General features: G+C 39.8%; 1 protein-coding gene across 4 annotated transcripts in view; it reads right to left on the minus strand.

Moving 5' to 3' along the window:
- Window positions 1–2,398: 2,398 nt before the first annotated feature.
- ST3GAL6 (ST3 beta-galactoside alpha-2,3-sialyltransferase 6) overlaps window positions 2,399–24,941 on the minus strand; it is a 113,073-nt gene continuing 90,530 nt past the window's right edge. For all 4 annotated transcript variants that reach the window (XM_075197023.1, XM_075197022.1, XM_075197021.1 and 1 more), the window contains 5 exons: window positions 24,258–24,353; window positions 18,298–18,484; window positions 7,788–7,925; window positions 5,494–5,646; window positions 2,399–4,037 (listed from right to left, as the gene is read on the minus strand). In XM_075197023.1, the coding sequence (XP_075053124.1) occupies window positions 3,957–4,037; window positions 5,494–5,646; window positions 7,788–7,925; window positions 18,298–18,484; window positions 24,258–24,353 (655 nt within the window). In that variant the 3' untranslated portion in view covers window positions 2,399–3,956. The remainder of the gene's footprint in view (window positions 4,038–5,493; window positions 5,647–7,787; window positions 7,926–18,297; window positions 18,485–24,257; window positions 24,354–24,941) is intronic.

Genomic DNA, 24,941 nt, shown 5'->3' on the forward strand with positions numbered 1-24,941 from the left:
TGTACCACAGAGATTTGTGGGAGGGTGACTACATGCTGGAGGGTCACATAATCGCCCCCTCCTGAATGAGTAGCTGATTAGCTGGTCCAGCTCCTCCACACTTCCCAATACAGAGGGAGGAAAAACACTGCTCATCTGACCTATCAATACCCCAAATTAGATGTCCTCTATATACCCCTTATTGCCCCTAGCAAACACCATAATTATTGTGGTAGTGCATTAGATTGGAGGGCGAGTTGTAAAGCATGGTCACAGTAATCTTGAACATGGACTGTTGATATAAGGGAGACAAAATAGGACACCCATGTGTGAAGAAGCATTACAATATGGCTGTGCCCCTTCTTCTGACAACAAGGGGCAATAAATGTGGTTCCGTCACAATCTCATTCAAGCCACAACAAATTTATCCAAAATTTAGAAGTCAACTCCAAAAGTTAGGAGCCAGAACCCGTTCACAACAAAAAGGAACTTTCCTTTTGGCTTAATCAAATAGTGGGCATGGATTTTAGAAGTGGGTAAGTTCTTTTTCTGCTTGGTGTATCTGGTGCCAATTACAAACAATCTGATGCGAAGTATAGAAAACGGCCAAGAATAGAAAGCCAAGCCATATTTGGTACTAATAATAATATGCTGAGCCAGATCTGGGGCTAGATTTACTAAGCTGCGGGTTTAAAAAAGTGGGGATGTTGCCTATAGCAGCCAATCAGATTCTAGCTATCATTTATTTAGTACTTTCTACAAAATGACAGCTAGAATCTGATTGGTTGATTATAGGCAACATCCCCACTTTTTCAAACCCACAGCTTAGTAAATCTAGCCCCTGGTGTCAATATCATAATGAACTATAAGTGGTGCCAATACCAATGTGCTAATTCTTATCTTTTTGCCAAATATAAAAGAAAAAATAAACCACAAATACCAGCAGTTATATAATAACCCCCTATTATTGGCTCAGGATATTCAGTGTCTAACCTGCTCTGTACAAACGTGGTAAAGAGCAGGTTAGACACTGAATATCATGAGCCAACAATAGGCTCATAGTATTCAGAGCCTCATTTACATTTAGGGACAAAACAAATAAAGGAGCAAATTTGCTCCTGGACAAACCACGTGGTAATACAAGAGGTGTAAATGCATTTTTGGCATGCAGGGAAAATATGGTCTGCATTTGTAGGCAGTACACAAATTCTAGAGCTACTACTAAGCTTTGCTCCTCAATGAGGCCCTCATCCTCCTCCACACTCTGACCACCAACTGGTCCAGTGCAGGAAGGGAACACAATTCTATTAGACATTAAATGGTACTTACTATTTATACAGTGTTGCAACCAACTACTTCCTGGTGGGCAGCACTCAAGTAAGTAGTAATTAGACAATGGTCATGTGACCGACAGCCGCAAAGTTCAGGGTGAATGCAGCTGCTGGTGTACCAATTAGTGGCCCAATAGGCCAAATTACGTGTTCTTGATTTGATCCGACAGGCCAGTATACTTGTTTTGGGGAGCCAATTCGTGTCTGTGGCCCGTATATTAATAGCCCCTGGTTTAGAGTCTAAACTTAGAGGAAGTCATTTACAAAGTACTAATTACACTTTGCCAACTTGCTCTGTCAACCAATTTGCCAGTGGGTCCAGTGTTTGCGGAGGTCCAGGTGTTTGTGCAGACGAGGGAAGGAGTAGGCCATAGTGGCGGCAATACATGCAGAGTAGGCGCTCCGCATCCCTGATTTCAAAATGAGAATATAGAAATGAGAGAACGAGGAGAAGCAGCACATTTGTTAGTGCTATGAAGGGACACGCTGCCATTTCCACTGTGCAAAAGGTCTTCAATTTTGCACCAGCTCTATACTCTTTATGGGGACCCATTCTATGCCTTCATGTTGCACTTCAGCGGAGAAGCACATTTCTACGCACACTCCCAGCAATATCATAAAAGGTTTCACACACATTCAAAGGTCTCAATGTCCCCTCACTCTCAAGATTAAATGAAGCCATACAGACGACAAAACCATACAGAATTTTATGTGAAAAACAAAAAAAGTTTGCTTTATTGAAAGAGCTGGTAGTAAAGTGATCCTTCATGTGACATCTGTAAGGTTTTCCTTGATCCTGAGTGCACTGGGCTACGGAGGCGTCTCCTGAGAGCCGAGGTTAGGTGGCATCCTTCACGTGTGCTGGGCACTGATGTTGTGTGCACCAGATGGGCTTCCTACATGACCTGCAGTGAGTTTCCCAGTAAGTGGTAGGTGTACCTTCATGAATACTAGCGAATGCTTGACACCCACCCGGTAAAGGCTCCTGTTGCTGAGCCTTACATGTGATTATATTAAACAGATGTGAAATGACAACATAAATACTGTGGAAGCATGAGCTCAATGGAATTGTCAAACAGGAACATAACTGTAACCAAACATCTCTACTAACGCAGAGATAACTTTATTACCACTGAGGAAAACTAAACAAACCTCTGTTCACACAACATACACATGTAATGTTCTTCTACCAGTGAGACCATATTCAGTTTATGACCTTAAAAAAAGTACAGTAGATAAAAATATCATCACAAATAGGATTCAATTTGTTTTGACAGGCGATGGCCGCGGCCTCCCATTAATGTGCGTCTGTCGTATACACACTGCACCAATATAGGTGAGGGTGAAGCTTGTCCAGTAACTAGGAAGCAGTGACATCACTGAGGTCAGGAAGCTTCTAGAGAAAGGACAAGCCCCACCCTTCCCAATATGGCTACCTATACTCTATACAGAAAATAAACCAACTTAACGTGATACAATGGATGGCTAATTGTACATGTTGATAGCAGATTTGTTAGTGGGAACACAAAACTTATTTTTCCTAGTGCATCTATGAAGAATGGCTGGAAAGAAACACTTTATTTACTTAAAATTGCCAACAACAGATATATGGCTTTGCTCCTTAGGGCCAATTGTGTATTTAATGAACTCACTCAATTGTTCTTTTTAAAGGGGAACCCCAACTTCAAGCCATATATCCTTACTAAACGTCTAGCCAACAGATCTTTAAGCTGTCGTACTAGGGACACCAATGTGGCATCTTTAACACTATTTTCTCCCTGGAGAAGTATGAAAGCAAATGTAGGGTGTATTGGCTGATGGCTACGGCATCACTACCCGATAACTGCAGTGATGTAACATTACAGGAGCAGATAGGCTGAATATCTGCAGAACCACATGGGTTCTTAATGTTCTACTGCAAGAGGGGCTGCTATAGGGGAGATATGACTCTGGGGTTCTCCTTCAAGTTTTTAGACTCACTGAAATTTATGGACGCAGCAGCTATGACCAAAAGAAACATTCACAAAGTGCAGCTAAAAGAAGATAATTAATGCCTGCTGTACACATGAATGACCGACAACCTAATCTCCACATCTGGAACTGATGATAGAAGACATTCAGAAAGCTGTTGAACCATAGGCTGCCTAGATTCAGTATACATCACGGTCTATAACAGCATGAAGATTGACCTATACAACACAGCCGATCGACCAAATATTATATTAGTCTTTATAAAGTAAAAACAAAAAAACATTCAACAAACTTCATTCAAACAGAGCAATAATTAACAATTGAACAAAAGGGAAAGCTCTTCCCTCTATGGTACATATTTTTTTTTACAAAGTGTTTTTCATTACAATCATATACAAAATGAACACACAGCATCTTCTTGTGCTTCATATTCTAGGACGAAGAGAACAATCAAATCCTTTGACTGTCTTCAGGAACAGTTCGATGGTTAAGGAGTCAAGGATGTCAGTGTCAATGGGCAAACTTCCTCCTGGGCTTAACAGTTCTTCAAAAAAATATACATAGATACTTCCTTGGTTTAAAAAAAAAAATAATAATAATAATTATAATACCGTACACTTATAAGTGTTCTTTTATTTTTATTGGCGAGATGGCATTCCCAGTATGCGGCTTTCATTACGTCAAATTTGTAATAGTTTTGTGTTCAACAAGGTCCCTTAGAAACATCTGCTCCGCTGAAATATTGTGATATTCATTCTGCCAATGGAAAGAAAAGGAGATGTAAGACACGGATCATGTGAGTAACTCACCCTAGCGTACATGAGGCTTATTCTATCAATACATCAGTGCGCACTTTATAATAAGAAGCATCCAAGTCCTGGACAGCAATGGCATCAAATGCTGATATTTTGCGTGGGTTTCCTCTGGGTGCTCCGGTTTCCTCCCACACTCCAAAAACATACTGGTAGGTTAATTGGCTGCTATCAAAATTAACCCTAGTCTCTCTTTGTCTGTGTATATGTTAGGAAATTTAGATTGTAAGCCCTAATGAGGCAGGGACTGATGTGAGTGAGTTCTCTGTACAGTGCTGCGGAATCAGTGGCGCTACATAAATAAATGGTGATGATATTTTCATTGCTCAAAAGCAGAAAATAAGCTGAAGTAATGCAATACGTTCCTAACCAACGTTTTGACCTACTGATGTGGCTTCATCGGCACCTACCTGACTTACCACCTGCACAAGTATGAAAATATATGAGACCACCACCAAACTGACCTACAGACTGCTCTAAAACTTGAATACATTACCTCTGGTGTCACAAAGACACTCAAACATGCTACAGTGAATAATTAAGGGTAAAGTTCATTATAATTAATGAATTCTATTTAAAAAGGTTTCCCAGAAACACATAATTTGTTGGCTTTTACACAGCCTCCTGATGCTTTCCCTAAATGCATTGCTTTTTTCTTTCTCAAGACCTATCCCATCACTTATTTGATGCATAATTCTTTTATTACATGCATAATTCTAGTGATTCATAAATCATTACAGGTTGTTTTGTTTATTTCTATTGGTTATTGAGAGATTTTCTACAGTTCCCAAGATATCTTCGCTATTTCATGTTATATCTTTTTTCAGCCTTGGCTTTTATAATGATACTGATTTTTTACATGTTTTAATATTATAATAAATGATATTGTTTGCTCATTGTAAGCTCACTGTGTTCATATACATTACTACTTTGTTTTGCTTATCTATACCATCTAAGCATAGATACTGTTATCACACAGAGCTGCACTCCAAACACAGTTGCATCCAATATGCAGAACAGCGCAATATCCAAGGGGATTAGAAAAGAAAACAACGATACTCTACTTGGCATAAATCAGATAAAGCAATGTATTTCATACAGCTGTGCAGGAAGGAAGGCTTGAACAAGGCAATAAGTTGAAATATCACTAATGTGGAAATCCTCTATAGTTATTACTGAAAGAGAAAAGAAAGTAGCTCTAGGAATAATGACACATCCCTTTCAGCTCAGCTTATAAAAGGAATAATTCCTGGATGCCAAATGCCCTTTTGTTTCCTATAAAGCTCTAAATCCCGGCTAATCAGGAAGACTCTACATTACAGATTTTAGTAAAATTGGGAATAAAGGAGCACTGGCTGATGTATCACAGCATATTGGACAGACATGCTTGCAGTCTTTACCTGCGCCATTACGGACATTGTTTCGTTTCCATAATAATGAAGCGAACTATTCAAGGACGTCAAGTTGTACTTAAATCCTGCTATGTGGACTTCATTGCATATGTGAAATGCCAATGTGATGGCAATAATTCCAGTTGTTGGGTGCTTTGGCTTCTAGACAACAAAAAGAAAGACATTGTAGAACAAATCCATTTTCATATTTTACTAACAATACAGACAACAAATATTTCTCTAAATGGAAACTGAAAATTGTAAATTAAAGTTTAACCAGCAGATGGCAGCATTAGCAAACACTTAGGGCCCGAGTCATTAAAGAGAGCAAAGCAAAAAAAGAGGGGTAATTTTGCACCTGGGCAAAACCATGTTGCATTGGGGGAGGTAAATTTAAAATGTGGGACTGAGTTATAGTTGGGATAGGGCATGTCCTAGATCAACTTTAAATTTCCGTGTAAATATAAAGCTATCAAGTATTGGTGAGTCAGTATTAACTCAAGTGCAAAATACTGAACTAATTTGCACTCCTTGCATTGTAACAGTTTTCCAAAACTTACTTATTTACTCCTCTCCTTAATGATCCAGGTGTGCCCTCCATTGATAATATCAGGGAACAGGGAAGCTGTGGTACAGTAAGTTAATGTCTGATATGATATGGCAAGGTCTACTTGGATGTCTGCCTATATCTGGGGGATGATGGAGGATGTTGAGAGACTCATATGTGGAGTGATATTATTGGTCTAAGATTTTATGTGATGCTTTGTACGTATTAATTTTGTGGTTTTAGGGCATAAAATGCTTGCAAAAGTAATGTGAAATTACCATTGTTCTATTTGAATTGAATGGTCTGTATTGTGCCTACATAATAAACTGAAAATATTCTGAAGAGACTTTGTTTTTGAATTATTTCTGAAATGTCCATAACAGCCCTTAATGTTCAGGATTATATAAAAGCTGCTGTGAGTGATTTAAGAAATTGTGTAAAAGTAGTAACACTTTCCTTTATGAATCGATAGTCCTACTTACAAATGTGTAGATTAGCCCCATTATAAAACAAACAATTCCCCACTGTGAGCGAATACAATGTTTTTCTGGATTACATGAAACTTGATGTTCATTAGATAAATGTTTTCAAAGTTCACAACTGCAAAAATTGCAAATTGAAAGTTCTAGTTTCACCATTATATATATATATATATATATATATATATATATATATATATATATATATATATATATATATATATATATATATATATATATGTAAATAAATGTAACATTTATAAAGGATTTAACTTGGAAAGAGGATGAAATAAAGTGGAATACAGCAATAAGATGGAGAACAAAATAGCATTTATTTGCATAATAAATAAATTAAACAAAGTAATAAATAAATAGAAAAGACAAGAACCACTCTGTAACTAAGAGATCCTTCTGGACAATGATCATTCTTTAAGCAGTTGATGACTTCTCTGTTTACCTATTTTGGAAGTGCCACAGTATTTTATAATGCATCACCATGAGGAAGTGGGGGGGACACAAACTGCCAGTAGACTAAACAATGAAACAAAGAGGTACTTGTCACTGCTAATGAGGTGACACTATTATGTACAACTCTCTCTCTACACAAATGTAAGACTACTTTTAGAAGTATTTGTAACAGAGATTAGACACTAAATGAAAATATCCTGCATGTTGCAGAGAAAACAGCAGCTATACCCCATAATAATCCCATCTAAACCAATCACACTGTCATTGGGCACGTTGGTAAATACGGCCTTAAGGTGAACGCTATCAGTTCATGAGTTCAATCATCTTCTCTTCACGCTAAAAGGCTTTCGTCACGTCAGGAATGATCCAGTCAGCTTGGACCAATGGCCAAGCAGCTGGATTTAGCCACTTACGGGTTTATATACTGTCCTGGCAGGATCTGCTAGCTCTTTTAATTCCAATTAAGACGAATCTGCTCATTTGCTGCCTAAACAACAAGTTTGTACTTGTAGTTCCACAACACCTGGACAGCCAGGCCGGCTAAACCCGGTCTGCAGTGTAACAGATTTGAGCCTTGAGCTTTGGACACTTCACAGAGAAGGAAAAACTCATTTGAGCCCTTAGAGCAGGCCTGTCCAACCTGCGGCCCTCCAGATGTTGTGAAACTACAAGTCCCAGCATGCCCTTCCAGCTATCAACAGGTTGTCTACTGGCAAAGCATGCTGGGGCTTGTAGTTTCACAACATCTGGAGGGCCTAAGGTTGGACAGGCCTGCCTTAGAGCAAGAGAAAGAACATAGATTAACTCACTTCTGTCTTTGGAAAGTTTGATGGAAAATTCAATAGATTCTGAGATACTTGTCGAAGGATGAAAGGGTCGAGGACTCTTAGCTGATGAGGCTGGTAGATTAAATTCATGGCGGGTTTTCTCCAAAATCCATAAGTGCTCTGCAATGGTACAACAGTATGACTGTAAGGATTATGTACACAGTTAGGGAGACACATGCAGGTGGTAAACACACTAGCAAATTCTAACAAGCAGACTTGATTTCATTGTCTAACTTGTACAACACTGATTAAAGCCAATTGCTGATTGGTTCCCCTCGTTTAGCACACATGTTGCACCTAAGTGCAATTAATTGATGAGCCATTCTGACCCCAAATGAGAGAAACAAAAGGTCTTCCATGAATAGTGATTGTGCAGACAACATTGCCGCAGGGTCAGACACATATATAAAACATGTGGTTTATCGGAATATTGTATAGCAGGGCTGAGACATCAATGACAATGATATATAACGGAGCAGGGACTCGGTAGGAAACGCTCTAATAAACAAAGTTAAGTATTGACAATCGTGACTGTCGTCTGAAAACAAGATCAATGACTGCTGGTTTCTATGACTGTGCGCACTGTATTTTTAATATTATTATTATCATTTATTTGTTAGGCGCCACAAGGTTTCCGCAGGGCCGCACATAGTACAAACAGTAGACTATACAGGGTATAACAGTACAGAACAATAAACAAAAAGTACCAATACTTCAGAAACTCCAGGCAGGCAGATGCAATAGACACGGAGCAGAAGAACGGGTAAGGAGACAGGAGGGAAGAGGGCCCTGCTCATTCGAGCTTACATCCTAAAGGGAGGGTTGACAGACCAGGCACAAGAGGAGCCGGTAGAGGCAATGGGAGAGAGGGGAGAATGAGTGGAGGAGATAGGGGTTAAGTGGATGGGTGATAGGCTTTGAGAAAGAGGTGAGTTTTGAGTGCACGTTTGAAGGAGCACAGAGTGGGAGAGAGGCGGATGGAGCGAGGGAGGTCATTCCAGTAAAGGGGGGCTGCACAGGAAAAGTCCTGGATTCTGGAATGGGAAGAGGTGATCAGAGTGGAGGAGAGGCGACGGTCATTGGCCGAGCGCAGGGAGCGGGCGGGAGTGTGAATGGAGAGGAGGTTGGAGATACAAGGGGCAGTAGAGTTGGAGAGAGCCTTGTAAGTGGTGAGGAGTTTGAAAAGAATTCTGTATGGGAAGAGGAGCCAGTGAAGGGCAAGGCAGAGAGGGGAGGCAGAGGAGGAGCGGCGTGAGAGGTAGATAAGTCTTGCGGCCGCGTTGAGTATAGAGCAGAGGGGAGAGAGACGAGAGTGGGGGAGGCCGGTGAGGAGGAGGTTGCAGTAATCCAGGAGGGAGATGATGAGTGCGTGTATGATGGTTTTGGTGGCCTCCTGAGAGAGAAGTTTTCTATCTTATGTCAATTGGATGTTCGATAAAAATACAGTAAAATGCAGTTTTAGTTCAGTTAATGCTCCTATCATATAGAACGGTGATCACTATTTTTACCTGTGGTTATTGTCTGGTGAACCCAGTACAACACACCAGACCTTCCAGGGAGCCTGCACCCCAACGGGGGATAAAAGTATATATACCAGGTGCATTGTCTGCCTGGCATAGGGGGATTTGTCTATCCTTGATCCATGACTGTAATATCTGAGCATTTACATAAAGGGAAAAACCGTGTAACTGTACAACAATCAGCACATGACATAGGTGACACAGAGGTCCTTTCATTAACAATGCTTTGCATAAGTACAGCAAAGAGGAAGCTGTGGCTCTGGGTAAGTTTGGTGATTATTTGCCAGTGTTTCCATGCTAGGCCATCACAACATATCTAGACAAGGAGATGAAAAATAAATCCACTAGTTTACATAACTGGTGATATTATGCTAAATACCAATGTAATACTTCTTCTGAGACAGATGGCTTTCCAGAGTGCTCCTATCCATTCTTATTTGTTTAGTCTTCGAACGAACATAATATGAAGATTATATAGTATTAATAAGGCAGCTCCAACAAGCAGACCAATAAGGCTGTATGTACAGAACAACCTGTGTCTTAATACACTGCACAACATATACAGAAACGTAAAACATATTTATAAATGGAGCGGATTTTACATTTAGAGACACATTAACCTCTTGCAGTTTAATCACAAGTAATTGTCACCAAAGAACGACTATATTTTACATATTGTTATATAAAACCACAGCGCACCGTGGGACCGTCATAGATGAGCGTGGAATAGGGTACGCTTGATTGTCTCTCCTGCCCAAATCATCCTGGAACTCTTCGTGCACATTTATCTCACAGTGGGCACCCAGAACCTGCTGGGTCCTATTTCATCCTGAAGCTCAAGGACACATTTGATAGATGAGGGGAGATCACCTCCCTCAAACAAACTATGTCCCAAACCTTAATCATAGTCATCTCCAAACCTGGGAAAGATCCTCTGCTTCCACGTCACTGTTGACCCAAGACGTCAAGATCCTGATCAAAGTGCTTGACACTAGGTTAAACTTAATATCTCAGACTGTTCACCCAAACCAGACCGGTTCTATGCAGGAGAAGTAAACTATAATAATCTCTGCCGATGTTTCCCTTAATAACCTGCTGAGGATGGTTGATGGCTTTGGCACATACTCTGGTCTTCTAATCAACTGGGCCAAATCCAATCTATTCCCCATCTGTGAACGCACACCCGGAATGCGCAGACACAGTCCTTATTGCAATGGATGACTCAGTTTAAACATTCGGGGAAACAGATGTCTAATAACATTGCTTGACTATGTTACTTTCAACATAGACCCTGTTATTGAATACATTAAGTCTAATCTCCATACCTGGAGGAAACTACCACTAAATTCAATAAAGATTATACAGCCTAAACTCCTTTACCCGCTACAACAGGCACCAAGTTAAATTTCTAGGCAGGTTCTTTCCAGAATAAACAAATATATGTTCTCTCTGGTCTGGGGGGAGAACAGTGTGCTTATATGTTTGGCTATGTTTGGATACATTTTGCCGCTCCAGGGCTTCTGATGGCCTGGCCTTCCTTAATTTTAAAGCCTATTACCTTACAGCTCAACTGGCACACTTGAAGGAGTGGGTTAATAATGACCCGGGTGGCACCCTTTGCGGATTCTTACATGGGCAGACGGGGTCCTCCAAGTCTCAGATGCAGATCCTTCTGGAGACCAATGTCTCCAGGGGTACGGCCCCCTTCTTAGGACAGGCAATTCTGGTTTGGAACATGATACATGACTCCATGTATTATTTGGGCTGGGATCCGGAGACACCTCTGTGGGGAAATTCTAAGTTGGATGAAGTTCTTAAATTAGGAACTGAATCCACATGGCTTAAATGTGGAGTATGGTCAGTTCTACTTTGATACCTACTTGAAATCCTTTGACCAACTGAAGTCAGAATTTGAGTTCTCGGACCAGTTATTTTATGGCTACTTACGGCTATGGCATGCACTCCAAGCATCATTTAATTGTTCCTCAGTTCTGTCATGCTTTGCTATATGGAGTCCCTGTAAACAGATTTGCATATTGTACAGAAACATTCTTCCAGATATTTACACAGGGATTTGCTTGTCCTTACAGCTAGATGGGAAGATGACCTGGGTCCCCCCTTGATGAGGAGGACCGGAGCACTAAGCTTGGGTAGTGCCTGAGTTGCTACTTCAAGCATCAGGTTTTGTCAGATCCAAATATAACTGCTGCACAGAGTTTACTATATTCCTGTGAGATTCCTAAAATTGGGCAGAAGGACATGACTAACTGCCCCATGTGTGGTACGGGGGACGGCTGGTTTCTGGCATCTCCTCTGGTTCTGTCTGGGGCTCTTTTGCGTGGCGGATGAGGCATGTATTCAGTTGACAGGGATTAAGGTTTCCCTACTGTCCCCAAGAATTTGCCTATTTGGGCTCTCTCTTGATCTCCTTTTGGATAAGCCGTCCTCCCAGTATGTGATATATTTGTTGACTCTGGCCAAAGTTACAATAGCTATAAAATGGATGGCCATAGATGTCTGCAGATGACCCAACTTTCGGCTGTTGGGTTGCACTAGTGAATGAAACAGTTGGCTATGAGCGTTACACTCATACAGCCAGGAACACTCTGCCTAAATACTACAAGATATGGGTTAGGTCACAATATGCGTTACAGTCTTTGAGGATTCTGCTGATGATTCCTCCTAGGGTCTAGTCGTTCAATCACTTTCCATGTTTATACATTGTTTATTGCTTACAGTCTCTCTGCCCGGTTATTTGACTTGTTCGTTTTGACAATGTGCTCTTATTCTGTTAGTTTGATACCCTGATGATTTTCATTTATTTTGATGCGTACCTAGTTTTTCCAAGATTCTCTGTTTATTTAATTTTTTGTATTTTCAACTATGCAATGCTCTCTGATTTACACCAACACCACCAGGTGATTAATGCCTTCGATATGATATTGTATTGTTGTACCTTGGAAAAGTGGGTTTCTTCTTTGTTCCTTTTTCTTGGGGGGGTGGGGGGGCTTTTGTATTGTATTATCTACACTTAAACAGGATCTGGAACATCAAGTTACATTCAATATTGTCCTCGCTTGTTCTATGATAAAAGGAACAGATAGTTTCGGAGAATGAGGTCAGATGAGGCCGATACGCATGAACGTTTGTTAATGTGCCCATGTTTTGCATAGACAAAGCCACAGGATTTTCATGTTCGCAAAAGCAAACATAATATTATTTACACACAAATTCTGTACATATTAGTTAGAGCTACTACATTATAGGACAAAAGATACAAACCATTTGTAAATTGAGTTTATTGAATCGCACTACCAGAATAGACAACAATAGAGTAAATGCTGGCACATGTAGCTCAGTAACAGCCGGTGATTGGCAAACTTAAAGGTGTAGGAAACCCATGTGCTATTAGACCATTCTTTCTGCATAAACTGCACATATCACTGGTGGTCAAACAAAGAATACTAGAGACAGCTGGACATGTATAGAGATTGTGCCTAAAAGTGACAGTGTGAACATTGAACTGTAGGGTGTTCTGATTACCGGACCTGGATCTACTTCTTCTCATATACTAATAACTGAACCAACAATGGAACTGCTACATAGACAAAATGAGTTAAATATAAGTAATCACTAAAAGCCCGATTTAGAGTTGACTGTACAGATGGTCTATTTGCATATGATGAAAGAAGAGTCTGTGTATCTGCCTTTCCCTGTCTATATTTTGAGTGGCATGCATTAAGATATGTGTAATGTTAAATCTAGTGTTTAGATGTATCGGGAGCAAAGATGCGGCAATTATGAACTCTAACATGTGCACAGGGATTATGTAGCTGCCACATTTATATCCCATACCCAACGCATTTCAGGATCACAAAGAGACATAGCCTCACTGTACTGCTGGCTCTTGCATATTAACACCTCTAAACCTCCTCTTAAAGCACAAAGGGCCTTAAGTGCCCTCTAAATACCGATGCAACTTGTCCGACTACTCAATGCATTCATTTTGCATCAAGACGGATCTTTACATCACAAAGATGGACTTATGTGCAGTCTAAATCAGAACTCTAGTATCTACATCACTAAAAGTGATCTGGAAACTAGTACAGTATAGTTCAAAAAGTGCTTTCATTTCATAAAAGCTTCATTGTAAAAATTATTTACATGGTTAAATGCAATAAGCTACACATAGTCAGGGGTAAAATAAAGTCCAATATATAAATGGTTACTATAGGACTAAGCATATCAAATGAAAAATATAATTGTATATATTTGTTGAAAACTCTCATTCCATTAAACAGCGACCATTTTATTTTGGTTAACTACATAAAATTTATGGCATTGAGCAACATTTAAAGTGAACGTGCGTCCATTGCCATAATTTCCGTGACAATATACAAGCAATCAATTGTCTATGAAATCATACAAACAATATTCAAACTGTAATAACCCCATCAATATTTACAAGTATTTACTACAAAAAGAATCTGAACAGCACATTTTAACAAATGTGAAGCAGTGGCAATTATTTCAAAACAAACCGTTTACTTATGCTGTGATATGGGGCATCGCTTTGAACGTTGTGGCTGAAAGATTGACCTCATGAAAAACACTAAGTGAACCTTAAACCGTAAACAAAAAGTTAGATTAAGCAAATAATTAGGAAAAACAAATAAAAGTTCACGCTAACCTCAAATAATCGGCAAACTCAGCACTAACGATAGTTCCAGATATTTCAAATCCTACACCAGCACCAGCATTGCATTATTGCAGGTCCAGTGATCAAATTAATAAGTTAAAAATGGACAGTGTCCTTATGCAGAAGGAAGCCTCAAGATGCTTTGCAACATTTACCATAATGCAGCTGGACACTGGAGAGCAGTATCACGATTGGATGTGAGCTGATAAAGTGATGCTCACAATCCTGGGATGGTCTTATTCACAAGGAACACTCGCTGCTTTTCAGTTACTTGTTGCGATAAATGTTGCAATTCGGAAGGATTTCCCCATAGCTTGTACACAGGAAGAAGGCCACGCATATATGTGTATCATAATTAATGCACTTATAAAAAGCTAGCAATTATTAGTACTTTTACTCAATGCTAATCTTCTTATCAGAGTTTCCGAAAACAATCAACCAAAACATTTCAACAGAAAAGTAGTGCAAAATATATAGCAGGAAATGAAGGGTCAAAAAATCCCCACCTTCATAAAAACTACACTGACCGCTTTAATAAATGCCCCTGAATTAGCAGCTTGCACTGCTGTAACAGGTCTGAATTAGCGTAGGACAATAGCCAAGTTAATTTGCTGCAAGTGATACGTACTTTTGGTAAATATACTACTGCGTACACACCGATAAGCCCTGACCACTTTTCAGCTACACCCTGTTTTGGAACTCCGTATCTGCATGTTATTTCACTTGCAATCTACTATTATAAATACCCCTATAGAATACATATTACTTGCATTAATAAAAATTGCTAACACTGTAGATTTGTGTGACCTGTCTAGTTAGATGAGGCCAGGCTTAGGGCTCATGTAGAGACCAGTATCGTTTAGATGTGCCAGTTTTACATACCATTAGCGCAAATGGACAGGACACAGAAATTTGCCAAAATGGCCCAGTTCTAAAGCTGGGTACACACTACACGGTTTTCGTCCAATAATCGTCTCAATCAGCCGACATACGACCGCTCGTTCAAAAGTCGGGTCAGTGTGTGCAGTGACACGATGGTCGAAAGTCTGCCCAAGTGGACGATTGTCGCCTCATTTGGTTGGTCGTACCGTTAAATATTTTCGTTCCAATCTCGTTTCCGCTGTGCAGTGTGTATAAACTTCCGACCGATCCACAACAGTGAGTACGAAATGATAGTCATTACTCACGACAACATGGCTGTAAAAAGTCGCTAAAGGGACGTCCGCTCTTCCCTTTATCGTCCTAAACAAGGCTAGTGTGTATGCAGTCCATGGACCGAGCGATCGGACCATCGATCGCATGTAAAATCGCTTGGCATAAAAAGTTGGTTGAAATTTCTGTAGTGTGTACCCAGCTTAACAGATCTAATTGACAATAATCACTATTTTTATTTATTTTCAGATGCCCAGGTCAATTTGGTAATCAAAAGGTATTAAAATGCAAAGTGACCCCATAGATAACCAGTTTTCCAAATCTCCCAAAAGATAAATTGCCAGACATTGCAAAAGGACTGTAATCTTCAATTTCTTAGTGTTAAGTATAGTACAAGGGGAATCTATGAAAAATTGATTTATTAAGTTCTTGTGGGAATCACCAAAAATGTTTTCACTGGTTTCAGACACTCAAGATCCCTTTAAGACCTGTGATGCATGTACAAAAATCAAATAAAAATAGTTTATGCTCGTACAAGTAATGGAATGAATGGGGCCATTGAAATTAATGTGCAGCACTGGTAATAAATATACAACAGAATATAAAATGGTGAGATACACCCCCACCTGCATGACAGTATGTGGTATCCCTGCCACACTGAACGCCACCCCAGTAAATAACACAGGTCCCTAAATCACCTTCCTATTATACTATTATGCCAAAAACAAAGATTTCTTGATCTGTTGTTGTCCAAATGGGGACAAAAAACCCCACACCCTAAAAAGCTACCCAACCCTTCACCGGAACCGAATCTCAAGCAGTTTCCACACTGGCCACTAGTGATAGTCTGCGAGGACTCCCGGCTTTGATCATTACGCACAGTAGCCAACGGCGCTAGTGACTGGGTGGGTCATTTTCTTTGGAGATTTTTTAAGGTTAAGGATTATGATGTTATAGATAGAAGAAACATGATTTATTTCCCTTTTTGAACCGTGACTAATCTGCTTTTACTTTATGTTTAATAATGTGCTGAAATAGGGTTTTGTTTTTGTGTTACTTATCTACACTTTTTTGGTGTAATGTTCGGGGGTCTTTAGGACCTGTGTCCATTGTACTGTAACCAATGGGGCTGTAAAGTCATCCATCCATGGATCCCAATATTGGTCATTATCCACCTTATCCCCACAGCTCAGGGGAATGAGAAAAAGCCCCAGCATGCCCCACACCAAAGCGGCACCAGCCCTCTGAGAAATGATCAAAGGTTTTCCTATTCATTCCAATAGGGTTTCTACATGTACACACTGGAAACAGAAGTGAAATGAATGGACACATTAAAATTAATGGTAAAAGTTTGATATTTTGAAACCGTCACTCTGAAATTTTTTTCATTGACGGAAAATTGCTATGAATGCATGAATGTGAAAGAATATCGCCATTTAACATATGAAAGATTTGAGACAATAAATTAACATTTCTTTTTGTCAATTTCAAATGAAAACAGGTGCAAAATAATAAACTAATTTACAGCCCTTCCATTGTAACATGGTTTTGTCCAGAAAACTTAAGAAAGCTCACTAAATTTTTTGCCTAAGTACCTTAATGAATCAGGCCCTTTGATATTAAATCAGTCATGCAAGAGTTTAGCGCCACAGTTGAGGATTTGTCCATTGCTCAAACAAACAGGTTCCGATCAACTTGATTGGTCAACTGATTTAATGATGGGGGTTAAATAAATCTTTCTAATCCAGTTCTCTTTAACCCAGTGATGGGCAACCTGATACACTTCATGGGCCGCACAATACTGTGAATCTCAGTGATAAATTAGAACAATACATTTACTCAATGAAATAGATACCTATCTGTGACACCAGGTCAGCAGGGATACCAGCTGTAACAAACATATCCGACAATAAACCAGGAAGGAGCTGGGGGCGACAGGTCAAGGCTCGGAGGGCCACCTGTTGTCCATCACTGCTTTAACCAATACTTCTCTACACTACTGTAAGGTCAGGGAGACTCCCATAATGTATTTATTTTATTTGGGAGGGTGGGAGCTCCGACAGTGTAGGCCACTCTCCCAGGTCCCTCCAGTGGGGTTACGGAGGGGCCTAATGCTGCAAATCACATTGTTACGCCCCACACACTTGTCCCTTGGACTCCGCTCTGTGATCTCCTGGTGGGGAGGTCCAAGAGGTAGACAAGCATGCTTTAATCTGGTAAAATCCCTTATACAGCAAGACTGAAAAACTGTAAAACAGTTGTGTATGGACAAGAGGTTGTTGAAACAAAGATGACAACACCTCAGTCAGTGGCATTCTTCCACTTTAAATCTCCAGAGATCTGGAACCTCTGCACATCCAGAACATTGTCTAACCTTACACTACATTCAACCTGCAAACTCCACTAACCAGGAATGCTGTAGTCTGTAAAGAAAACTAATTCAGAATTAGCCAAGTCCCATGGTTACTGGGTTACAGAGCTGTAACCTGTACTTTGGAGACTCTGGTTTTAAATCAAACATTCTGTCTGAGCAGTCCTTTGTCACATCCAATGAGCATAATGTAACTGATCTACAAGAACAAGTTTGATCACTGATTGGCTTATCTCATTTTTCACCATACAGCGTTACAGAGAACAGATGTGCAGACCACAGCACACACTATACAGAAATCAGCATCACCAGCCCACTCCTATGATAGGTAAATGACAATGATTCATGTAAAGCACCACCACTGTGCCACTACTTTATCGATCTAGTTTTAATATTAAAATCATTGTATACCCAGGTGCAGGACTGCTATAGCCACAACCGTAAAACAATGTGACATCTATATACAGATAGGGTAGGTCTGTTCCATGTGCTCATTCCAGTGATGTGTTTTTATGTACCTTAAGCATGCACACCTGTGCTTTGGAAGCTGGCATGCAGATATATTCAATGAGGTGGTTATATGAATCGATTCCTGATACATCATACATGTATTAACAGTGTGGCGCACACAGACACCAGTGCCTGTAAACCACCAGTGGGAATGAGCCTGCAGAGAGGTTCTGCAAAAATGACCAGATGTGTAAGATGCTGCATTAACACAAATTATACTGTTGCCTGGTAACCACTTACCACTCTCCTGTGTAAGAGTAATTCTGACAGCCACTTCACATCATGTGGTTTGAACATCATAAGCACCACAGTAGTGTTGGGATCATAGTGCAAAATATTTGAAAAGATGGACTCTGGGTAACAGAGACGGAAAGTAGTCTTTTGTCCAACATCCTCTTCATATCCTAGAACAGGACCATCATTCATCCTTACAAAAGAGGGAAAGAAATGATCGAATTAAAAAAAAATGTAACAATTGTCTTTAAAAGATCACTTGTGTTCATAGTACTTTGCCGCCACCCATGTTAAGGGGAAGTGCTGTCATTTCTGTGTGCAGTAGTGAAACCCTGAGTATTACATTAATATGCATACATTAGTAGCAACATCTAATCTTAGCAGCCATTCGTGAGCGGCTTCAATATTCATGAGAATCCAGCTAGGAACCAGTGACATCACTTTGTGCATTGCCTGCTACATTGGTGCCTAGTAATTTGGAAAATGACGGCCTTGGTGTTGTGTAACTGAGGGCTGCAGATGGCTGTAAATCCCTATAATCTGGATCAAATGTGAAAAAAGTGTGACATTAAACTGTAAACTTCACAAAACCAGAAATACAAACAAAAGCCTTACACTAAAATAAACTCATCTTGTTTAAAAGCCAAAATTGTGGATGTTAATTTGTTGTGCAGCTATTGTGTCTGGTTATTAGTCAGCCTGTAATTCGAGAGTGTTACACAAAGGAAGTCTGAGGTGCACAGGAGAAATTTCACCTCCATGATTAAAGCCCTATATTTTATATTATTGAAATATTTTAGTGTGAGATTCAGAAAGCTAAAGGAAAACCATTATGTTAAAGTTATCTATAAGTCTTCTCCCACAAGTCCTGCCTTTTATTCAGTTGAGACCAGGATGTCCATCTATCATGTGAGTAACGCAGGCAAAACACAGGACTCAAGATCCCAAAGCAAAAATCATTAAGTATACAATTAACTGGAGTTATCAGGTAGTTTTCTTTTCACCAAAAAATAAAAGGATTAAGAAAACATAGGTGACTTAAGAGGATGCAGAATTTCTAGAAGAGTGGTATCCACAAACCACCACTGCCTATTAAACATAGGTGAATCCTAGTAATGCCACCACTGCCTGTCAGACATAGGCCAATCCTAGTACCACCACCACTGCCTGTGAGACATAGGCCAATCCTAGTAACACCACCACTGCCTGTCAGACATAGGCCAATCCTAGTAACACCACCACTGCCTGTCAGACATAGGCCAATCCTAGTAACACCACCACTGCCTGTCAGACATGGGCCAATCCTAGTAACACCACCACTGCCTGTCAGACATGGGCCAATCCTAGTAACACCACCACTGCCTGTCAGACATGGGCCAATCCTAGTAACACCACCACTGCCTGTCAGACATAGGCCAATCCTAGTAACACCACCACTGCCTGTCAGGCATGGGCCAATCCTAGTAACACCACCACTGCCTGTCAGACATAGGCCAATCCTAGTAACACCACCACTGCCTGTCAGACATAGGCCAATCCTAGTAACACCACCACTGTCTGTCAGACATGGGCCAATCCTAGTAACACCACCACTGTCTGTCAGACTTAGGCCAATCCTAGTAACACCACCACTGTCTGTCAGACATAGGCCAATCCTAGTAACACCACCACTGTCTGTCAGACATAGGCCAATCCTAGTAACACCACCACTGCCTGTCAGACATAGGACATTCCTAGTAACAAAGACCAGAAGAGCGCAGGACCGCTGGAGGCTTCGTAGGACCTACTGATTCAGGAGAACCAAGAAAATAAAACATGCATTTCATCTTAATACAGTAAACTTTACCCTATACAAAATGCTGGTGAAGCTCCTCTTTAATCTCACCTAAAATCCCATAAATAGTTTTTGTTATAGTTTTTTTAGCAGCAGATTTTGACCTGCTTAACATGAAGCTGATTTTTCTAGGATGTCCATGGATAACTCTTTGCAAAATCTATCCGTGGTTGACACTCATACGGCAGTAGTTTCTGTACTCAAATTCATTAAAAAGTATCTCCGCTACTCTGCACATGGGGTGAGTGTGCACTTACTTCTCTGTAAATCTAATCTGAAAATCAATAATGAGCATCTAAAAACAAAAAGGTAAGGGAAAAGAAACACCACTTCTCACAATACACCAGAGTGATTCATCATTTAAAAATAAAAAAACCTAATTTTTGCAGTGTTACATTATTAATAACTATGAAGCTGCACAGGAAACTATAAAGAATAATATTCCGCGCTCGGCCAAGAAACACAGTCCTGAAAGGATGACGTAGAAAGCAGCAAGTCCCAAACCTCTCACATGTTCATTTCACTCCAGTTCAGACCAAACAGAGACATGCGGAAAGAACAAAACAAAGTCTAAATAGTGTATTACAGTCAGAGATGGAATGAAGTAATGCAAATTATAGAAGGCAAAAAGAACCTACAGGTCTGCCTGTGTGTTTTGTTTTCAGGGGACTATTTTCTAAGTCTTAACAATACCAATTTGTTTGTATTGATTTTTAAAATCCTTTTACTAGACGTCAACACCAGAATTTGATGCATCTATCACCTTTCCTATAACAATAGTTCTTCCTCATGTTACCTTTCTGTCTCCCTCTTGTTAATCTCAGTGTAGGCCTTCTGGTTCTAAAATCAATAAAACCTGCCTTCCGGGTACTGTACTAACACATCTGATATATTTGAATGTTCCCATCATGGCACCTCTGTCCCATATCTCTATACATGATCAGGTCTTCAAGTCTTTTTGTAGAAGCTTTGTTATGCAAAGTGTTAGTATTCCTTCTCTGAATTTTGTCTTTTTTCTGCATGTCTTCTCAGACAGGACCTCCTGAACAGTACATAGTACACAAGAGGAGGTCTAATCAGTGATTCTTTAAGTGGCAATAAAACCTCTCTTCCTGCTACTAACAACTCTTCCTGTACAGCCACTTATACTATTACTTGCTTAGGCTAGGTACACACTGGCCCGATGATTGCACAAAAAACCTCCAATCAGCCGACGTTTGGTCAGATATCGTGTGAGTGTGCATAGTGACACGATGATCTAAAGTCGTCCCAAAGTGCCGATCATCATTTCATTTGGTTGGTCGTACTGTTTAATATTTTCCGACCAATCAGCGAACGATCATGCAGTGTGTATGCCCTCATGCTCACAATCTCCATAGAGTTTACAGAGTCGGGCTCTTTTCACCTGATGCTAGCAATGAATGTCTTGGTGAATAAATTTAGAGAGTGCTGTAGAAGGAATAGTTCATCTGTTAGGACATGTGGATAGCTATAACAAGGTGGTTTTAATCAATGTGACAATAATGAACGAATGAATGAATATTGTGTTGTCATTCTCTGAAGACTAGAGGACCAGATGAAGAGCACAGATCTGAAGGCAAATCGTGTCAATGCGTATGCATGAATGGTCAGACTGATCGGTCTTTCAGTCCATTTGGTACAATCGTTTGAGATAACATGTCGTCTGAAAATTCTTCAGTGTGTACCTAGCCTTACCTTTATATCATCTAAACTACAACGCTAAGGTTCCATCTCCTGTTACATCACCATTTATTCTGCTTTCAGACTTGTGTGTCCTCACATGAATTCATTTTCATGTACTGAATATAACATTCCACACTTCAGTCAATTCCCTTATTTCCTAAAATCTGCTACAAATTTGTTTTACCCCTTCGTGGCACCATCCTTGTTACAAATCTTTGTATTATCTGCAAAACAGATCTACCTTACCACAAGTAATATGACTAAAAGTACAGATTAAACAAAACAGAACCCAGGACTGATACCAGAGGTACACCAGGTTACCAATCATTCATCTACGTTCACACCACTGACTAAGAACACTGTCTCATGTCCTTTAGCCAAACATTTACGAATTCCACGATCTTTGGGACACATCAAAGGATATTTAGCTTCACACATAGACACTGGGTTCAACAAAGGACAGCCGGGGAATGGATTACAGTGTAAACTCTTATCTTTTGGTCACTGGATACAGCAGGTAATAGTCACAGGCAGAATCTTCAAGCAGTGATGGTTTATTGCTGGCAAGCACCAGTTTGTGGTACTGGTGATCATCCAGAAGTCAGATGGAAAATGATACAGTACATGGTCAAACAATGATTCTTTTATACACATTCTGACACACATTAGCAGGGGGTAATCCTAGATGGCCCCGCAAAGACTGAGATATTACATCAGATATTCTAGTATCAGGATGCAATATGCAAGTTTCCAAACTTGGATTTAAATGCAATGCAAAGTTAACAAAATTGACACCAATCTGATATATCCTAAAACTTGCTGGTTGCATTATTCAGAAAAGTTCTAAGGTACAGGATGAAAACTACACAAAGAAAGGTAACAATCTCCTGCGGTGCATGTAGGCTAAAGCAAGTGTTTGTCACTTCACATGAAATAGGTCTAATTAGTCTTAATGAGAATTCCCTTTGGAAGCTACACAACAGATTTCCTCAAACAAATGCCTGGCATAATACATTAAAAATCAATACATTTCCTATGCTGAAATACAGACAATATAAATAAATATATATATATCAGTACATTTGCAATGATATAAATTGGCGCACTGCGCTAATAATTTAAATATATTTAAAAAATTAGTTATTTAGAAGTGATCCAGCAACACATATCAAACGCCTAAAATCTAAATAATCTATAAGCACATTCAGACCTATCACATTAGTTATTGAGCAAAAAAAAAAACAAATCCACAAGATGTGTGATAAACCATCACAGCAGCAGATGCCTTGGCTCTTATAATTTGCTTGATTCTAAAAATAATCAACATATTTTTTTTTTTTTTTAACTATTGATGCAAGACTCAAGGCCTATAGTTGTCATATTCATCCCAACTGCCTTTTTTGTATATAGGAGATATATTTGCCAGTCTACAACCTCCTGGAATTATACCCACCATCAGCGATTACCTAGAAAGTTCATTTACTGGCGCTGCAAGCACTACTCCTGGAGGTGTGTCATCTGGACCCACTGACGTATCACCTTCTGTAGTAAATACATTTGTATCTACAGTACAGTATATCTGTCCCCTCTTGTTTAGGTCGGTGACCCTTTTAATTGTCAAAAGTAAATACAGAGCAAAAATACTTATCTAGTCCCCAATTTCTTTGTCTCCTGTTAACCTATCCGCTCCCTCAGCTGTTAGCCTTATGTTTTTTTCCTTTCACTAATGTATCTAAGGAACATTTTAACACTTTTATTACTGCACAATATTTGCCCCTGCTCGCACTTTAGCACGTTTTATTGTATGTTTAGTATATGCCGCTTTCTAAGCACTTTTAACAGTAGTTATTTCCCGGGAAAACTATATTAATTTTCTCTTCTTTTTGATTTTACCAACATCCGGTACAAAGTTCCATTGCATTTAAGAATGCACTTTTAAATTTACCCCAGTGTTCCCGCACGCTACCCATATACCCACCATCAGATTCACAGAAGTGAGTACACATTTGACTAAAGTCAGCCTTTTTAAAATCTAAAATCTTTGATTTTGTGCTATTCTGCCCGTATATTAAACCACACTGGACGGTGGTCACTAGATCCCAAGACCCCTCCTATATATCATCTCAATTTGAAAAGACTGAATATACTGTAGTTTTTCTTCCCTGCATGTTGGTTCCCCAATTGCTGGAGAGATTTGCCACACAAGCATTACTGAAAATTATCACTTTCATTCAGTGGGGGCAGACAGTTAGTGGGCTGAGCCAATATTCATATTATTCTTTATAATGTATATTACACAGTGCTGTACATTCATATCAGCTCCTAAATCTTCCTCTCAAGTGTCACAACGACCTAAGGTGAACCCAATAGACACTTAGATATACAAATATAAAAATAAATATTAATGAGATTACAGAAGTCACTGTACCTTATTACTACATCATAGCTATCGATTTTCTTGCCTAATGTGCTGTTCCGAAGTATTCCTCCATTTCCGACCACAACACATTTCTTACAGGAAATACTGCGAAGAAAAAAAGAGATTAAGAAGTTAGATGTTGTTCTGACTTAATGAGCTCATACCAAAGAGGCACAGTCCCATCACTCTCTATATAGGGCGCTCCTAACCATTATATATCCAGGGAACAGGCTGTTTCTGGGGCAGTTATAATATCATAATTCAGCTATGATTTACCCATCGCGCCACTAATTCCGCAGCGCTGTATAAAGAACTCATTCACATCAGTCCCTGCCCCATTGGAGCTTACAGTCTAAATTCCCTAACATACACTCACACAGACTAGGGTCAATTTGATAGCAGCCAATTAACCTACTAGTATGTTTTTGGAGTGTGGGAGGAAACCGGAGCACCCGGAAGAATCTCACGCAAACACAGGGAGAACATACAAACTCCACACAGATAAGGCCATGGTCGGGAATTGAACTCATGACCCCAGTGCTGTTAAGCAGAAGTGCTAACTACTTAGCTACCGTGCTGCCCCAAAAGGAAATAGCATACCTAGATTTAACATGAAATGCTAATTAATAATCAGTGTGCTACTTGGTACTGCTTGTAAGAGAACTCAAAGAGGTCATTTAGCAACAATTATTG

This window comes from Mixophyes fleayi, chromosome 2 (genome assembly GCF_038048845.1).
Source record: "Mixophyes fleayi isolate aMixFle1 chromosome 2, aMixFle1.hap1, whole genome shotgun sequence".
In the NCBI taxonomy this organism is placed as follows: domain Eukaryota; kingdom Metazoa; phylum Chordata; class Amphibia; order Anura; family Limnodynastidae; genus Mixophyes; species Mixophyes fleayi.